Source organism: Manihot esculenta, chromosome 16 (assembly GCF_001659605.2).
Source record: "Manihot esculenta cultivar AM560-2 chromosome 16, M.esculenta_v8, whole genome shotgun sequence".
In the NCBI taxonomy this organism is placed as follows: domain Eukaryota; kingdom Viridiplantae; phylum Streptophyta; class Magnoliopsida; order Malpighiales; family Euphorbiaceae; genus Manihot; species Manihot esculenta.
In genome coordinates, this window is record NC_035176.2 from 24,144,109 (window position 1) to 24,150,279 (window position 6,171).

Genomic DNA, 6,171 nt, shown 5'->3' on the forward strand with positions numbered 1-6,171 from the left:
TGTTTCAGTTTTATTTTTAGCTTTAAATAATGGATTTAAATTAATTATTGAGAATGATATTTGTTCTTCTATAATAAAGGAGTTTATTATGGGACTAAAGTTTATATAGACGGTCTATATAAGGTTTCTACTGATAGGCCTATACTCAATATAAATAAAAAAAAAAAAACTTAAAATGGATAATCAACACTTACCTTATCTTTGGCATTGCAGCCTTGGTTATATAAATGAGATAAGAATTATTAAGTTACAAAAAGAAGGATTTCGTGATCCTTTTGATTATGAATCGTATGAAACTTATGAAGTTAGTTTAATGAGTAAAATGATTAAAATATCTTTTTATAGGAAAAGGTAAAAGGTCAAAAGAGTTATTAGCCCTTATACATATAAATGTATGTGGACCAATGACTATCCAAGCCATAGGTGAATATTTATATTTCATTATATTCATTGATGACTATACTAGATATGATTATATGTATTTAATGAAATATAAATCTGAATCTTTTGAAAATTTCAAAGAATTCGGAATTGAAGTTGAGAAACAAACTAGAGAAAAAAAATATTAAAACACTTAGATCCGATCGAGGTGAAGAATATTTTAGTCAAAAGTTTCGTGATTATCTAACAGAGAATGGGATTCTCTCACAATGGACTCCACCTGGAACACCTCAACATAATGGATTTTCAAAAATGAAAAACTGTATTTTATTAGATTGGTATGGTCCATGATGAGTCTTGCAAACTTACCTTTATTCTTTTGGGGTTCTGCCTTACAAACTGCGATATTCCTTCTTAATAGAGTTTCATCCAAATCTGTAGATAAGACTCCATGTGAGGTGTGAACTAACAAAAGACCAGTCTTATCACATATAGAAATTTGGGGATGTGATGCTTAAGTAAAGCATTCGATATCTTGATAAGCTAAAAGCTAAGTCAAATAAATATAAGTTTGTGGGATATCCAAAAGAAATTATTGGATATTATTTCTACCATCCTATTATTGAGAGAAAAGTATTTATCTCAAAAGATGCTACTTTTCTAGAAATAGAGTTTTCCTCAAAGGAAGCAGTGTGAATCAAATAGTTTTAAGAAGTTCAAGAACCATAAACTGACATCTAAATGGAATAAGAAGTAGAAACTGCAACGTCAACTATAGAAGCACAAGTTTAAGTTCTACCGCGTAGATCTGTTAGGATGAGTCACTATAGAAGCACAAGTTTAAGTTCTACCACGTAGATCTGTTAGGATGAGTCATGCTCTAATAAGGTTAGACCTTCTTATGGAGATTCATAACAACATTTTACTCATGTCTCATGAGCCTAACAACTATGAGTAAGCAATGTTTGATATTTATTCTTTAGATTGGCTTGAAGTAATGAAACCTAAAATGGATTTCATGTATACTAACCAAGTATAGACTTGGTTGATGCACTTGAAGGAATAAAATCTATTTGATGAAAGTGAGTTTTTAAGAGAAAAACTGATATGGAAGGTAATGTACAAACGTATAAGGCCAAACTTCGAGAGACTAAAACATATTGTATTTATCACATAATCCTTGAGGCAAACAAATAGTTGTTTGACCTTATGCCCATGACCGAGATGTTCCTTAGCTTCGACACTTATTCCTTCAACATCAGGTACATTATTTTCAGTAGTCAATCCATTACCAATACCAATATTTTCATCAATAATAAAACCATTTTCAGCAGCTCCTATTACGATACAAACATCCTCCTCTTCTTCACAATTCTCCTAATTTCAGTCATTTTGTACCTACGTAAATCCCAACTAAGCGGTCATCTATATCCACTTATGTAACATATGAAAATTTCATTTCCATAAACACCACATCTCGAGACACAATATTTAGAGGTGTCTAAATCAAATAATCTACATCCTTCCTTTTCAAAGGGATAACCAACAAAACACACTAGCGATGTCACGTGTCTTTAATTTAGCTTTTGAATAATTATTGCTTTGAATAAGTCTTGATTTTATTTGTATTTTATTTGTTAGTTGTTGCATAATAGTAGTTTGTTTCCTTGTATTTAGCTTAAAGTTGTTAGCTTGTTGGCTATTTAAAGTGAATGAAATAAACATACCGGGAGAGAAAAAAAAACAATTATCAATATGTTACTTTGACGTAGAGGCCTGGTTTCCTCAATTAAACCATTTCGTCTTTTAATCTTTCCTTCATTATCAGTATAGGTTCCAAAAGTAAAAAGCTGTTTGTACCAAAGTGGTATCAGAGCTCTGGAATGGATCAAAGAGTCGAGCTGCTCGAACAATCAGTTCAGTCTCTTTCGGGTGGTCAGGAAGGCATCGCTAAGCGCCTTGAAGAGCTTTTCTCTCAGCTCAATTCACGGATGGACCGATTGTCCATTCAGTCCTCTCCTGGAAAGGGAGTCGAATATGAGGCACACACCCCTGAGTCTAGAACCAACCTTACTCGCTCTGGGAGTACTTCTTACACTCCTAAACTGGTAAAACTGGACTTTCCACGTTTTGATGAGAAGGAAGACCCTTCAAGCTGGGTTTGCAGGGCAGAGCAATTCTTTCAATTCCACCACACGTTGGATGACGAACGAGTTGAGATTGCCTCATTCCATTTGGTGGGTGATGCACAATTATGGTACCAGTTACTTAAACAAGAGAATCCTGTAATTACATGGGCAGATTTTAAAGAAGGATTTTATGCAAGGTATGGTCCTAACCAACTTGTCGATTACTTTGGGGAATTGTCGAAGCTTCAACAACGTCGTACCGTTCAAATGTACCAAACTCAGTTTGAAAAATTATTGGCGAAGGTGGGGCCATTATCACAAGCACGACAAGTTGGCTGCTTTGTCAGCGGGTTGATCTCATCCATTAGAACAAATGTGCAAGCCAATCGGCCGAAGTCCTTATCTGAAGCGATCGCACTAGCAAGGTTGTATGAAGCCAGAAATTCAGTCCAAGTGAAGGGGACCTCCACAACGTCCCGTCCAGCATTTCAAACATCACGTCCCTCACCTGTAATCAGTCAACTAGCAGCAAATCCTATAAAACGTCTGACTTGGGAAGAACTCAATGAAAGAAAGAAATTGGGTTTATGCTTCAAGTGCAATGAGAAATTTGGACTTGGGCACCGATGTAAAAAACTCTTTTCAATTCAAGCAGTTTTAGAAGAGAGTGATGATGATATGGAGATGGAGATAGAAGAGCAAGATCAAACAGAGGTACCTGCAATTTCCTTACATGCAATCTCAGGATTTGAAGGACCAGACAAGATGAGGCTTAGAGGGAAATTGGCAAATCAGTTTGGCACTATTTTAGTGGATTCTGGCAGCACCCACAACTTTGTGAGTGAGAAATTTGCACGGAAAGCGGGCATAGAACCAACTACAAGCAAAAAAATTAAAGTGCTTGTTGCTTCTGGGGAGGAACTAATGAGTTCAGGTAAATGTACACAAACTGAAATTCTGATTCAGGGAGTTCCAATTATTGTAGATTTATACATTTTACCTTTGGAAGGCTATGATGTGGTTCTTGGAACACAGTGGCTGCGAACATTGGGGACAATAATTTGGGATTTTTCAGATCTTCTCATGACGTTTAATTTGGATGGGAAGCAAGTGATTTTGCAGGGATCAATAGTTCCAGATAATCAGCTTATCTCAGCCTACCGGATGGAGCATCTGATCCAGTTTGCGAAAAAAGGGTTCCTGCTACAGATAATTGGAGACCAATCGGATTCTCCAGAGATTCCTAAGCTGCACCCACAAATTCAGGCTTTCTTGGATAAATTCAGAGTCGTTGCGAATGAACCAGTGGGGCTACCCCCTCAATGGCTCCATGACCATAAGATTCCTTTAAAAAATTCCGAACCTATTTCTGTCCGTCCTTACCGCTACCCACACTACCAGTAGACTGAAATTGAGAAAATTGTGTCCGAGATGCTGACTGCAGGAATAATTCGACCAAGCCAAAGTCCATATTCTGCTCCTCTTTTGCTAGTAAAGAAGTCCGATGGATCTTGGCGAATGTGTATCGATTACCGGGAATTAAACAAAAACACAGTGAAAGATAAATTCCCCATCCCTGTTATTGAAGAATTGCTTGATGAGCTGGATGGTGCTCAATATTTTACTAAGCTAGACCTCCGATCAGGCTACTACCAGGTTCGGGTATATTCAGATGACATTGAAAAAACGGCTTTCCGAACTCATCATGGCCACTACGAGTTTCTGGTGATGTCGTTCGGTCTTACTAATGCTCCTTCAACTTTTCAATCTCTAATGAATGAGGTATTCAAAGGTTTCCTACGGAAATTTGTTCTTGTTTTTTTTGACGATATACTTATCTACAGTAAAACTTGGGATGATCATATTAAACATCTGGAGGTTGTATTTTCAATCTTGCAAATTCATCAATTGTTTGTAAGAATTGAAAAGTGTCAATTCGGCCAAAGGTAAGTTAAGTACCTTGGTCATGTGATTTCTAATGGTGGAGTTACTGTAGATCCAGAGAAGATTGAATCCATCCAAGGTTGGCTGAAACCCACTTCTCCAAAAGCCTTGCGGGGATTTTTGAGCCTTTGTGGTTATTACAGGAAATTTATACAACATTTCAGGAAAATAGCCAGCCCTCTAACCAGGATGTTAAAGAAAGATGGTTTCGAATGGACCCCAATGGCAGAAGAAGCATTTGTCAAATTGAAAAAAAGCTATGACTTGTGCCCCAGTGTTAGCTTGGCCGAATTTCTCTAAAAAATTTATTGTGGAGTGTGATGCCTCGGGGACGGGGGTAGGAGCTATGCTACTACAGGAGCTGCCAATTGCCTTTTTCAGTCATGCTCTACAGGGCAACCATCTTCTCTTATCCACTTATGAGAAGGAGATGCTAGCATTGGTTCTTGCTGTTCAAAAATGGAGGCCCTATCTTCTTGGTCAGACTTTCATTGTGCGGACAGACCACCAGAGCTTAAAGCATCTATGGAGTCAACGAATTACAACATCAGCCCAGCTGAAATGGCTATTTAAATTAATGGGCTACAGTTTTACCATTGAGTACAAGGGTGGCAAAGAAAACATTGTGGCCGATGCTTTATCCAGACATAAAGATGACGAACAGGTGGGGGGACACGTGTTGGCAATCTCTTATCCAATCCCAAATTGGATTGATCCAATCAAAGAAGAGATCATGGCTGATCCTGATTTGCAGAAAAAAATTCAGCAGATACATGATGGGGAAGCGCTTGGTCCATGGGAGTATAGAGATGGAATTCTATTTTTCAAAGGTAGAATATTTTTATCCGAGAATTCAGCTCTGTTGAAAGATATAATAGAGCAGTTTCATAACAGCACTCATGAGGGATTTTTTAAAACTCTTCATCGGATACGATCAACCTTTTACTGTCCTAATCTCAAGAAAAGAGTGAGGGACTTTATTAGGGAATGTGATGTTTGTCAGAGGCATAAGATGGAGCACACTTCTCCGGCTGGACTTCTTCAACCTCTTCCCATTCCCAATAAAATTTGGGAAGACATTTCCATGGACTTTATTGATGGACTCCCAAACTCCCAGGGTAAGTCTGTGATATTTGTGGTGGTGGATAGACTCTCAAAGTATGCTCACTTCATTCCTATTTCCCATCCTTATACTGCTGTAACGGTTGCTAGAATATTTTTTGATAATATTTTCAAGTTACATGGAATGCCACTGACCATAGTTTGTGATCAGGACCCTGCTTTTACAAGTTTATTTTGGAGACAATTGTTTGACTTGAGTGGCACCCGATTCAATTTTAGTTCAGCTTATCACCCCCAAACTGACGGGTAGACAGAGGTGGTAAACCGTATTTTAGAGATGTATCTCAGATGTTTCACAAGTTCCCAACCGAAGTTATGGACAAAGTGGCTGTCATGGGCTGAATATTGTTACAATACAAGGGTTCATTCTGCAACAGGGAAGTCTCCTTTTGAGGTAGTTTATGGGAGATCACCTCCTGCACTTCTTATTTATGTTTCTGGTATAGCCAAAGTCCAGGCAGTTGAGCGGGAATTGGTTGATCGTGACATCATGATTAAGGAGCTTAAGGGAAAAATTCAATTGGCTCAGAATCGCATGAAGCGGGTGTATGATTCGAAACATCAGGAGCGTGAATTTGAAGTTGGTGATATGGTT

The 6,171-nt window shown here is 37.9% G+C and overlaps 1 protein-coding gene across 1 annotated transcript; it reads left to right on the forward strand.

Moving 5' to 3' along the window:
* The first annotated feature begins 2,264 nt into the window (after positions 1-2,264).
* Positions 2,265-3,914, forward strand: LOC110603257. Its single transcript, XM_021740959.1, has one exon. The coding sequence runs from the start codon at positions 2,265-2,267 to the stop codon at positions 3,912-3,914; it is 1,650 nt and encodes a 549-aa protein (XP_021596651.1).
* Positions 3,915-6,171: the final 2,257 nt, after the last annotated feature.

Coding starts and splice junctions, on each gene's coding strand:
- LOC110603257 (XM_021740959.1), top strand. CDS start 2,265: ATGGATCAAAGAGTCGAGCTGCTCGAACAATCAGTTCAGTCTCTTTCG.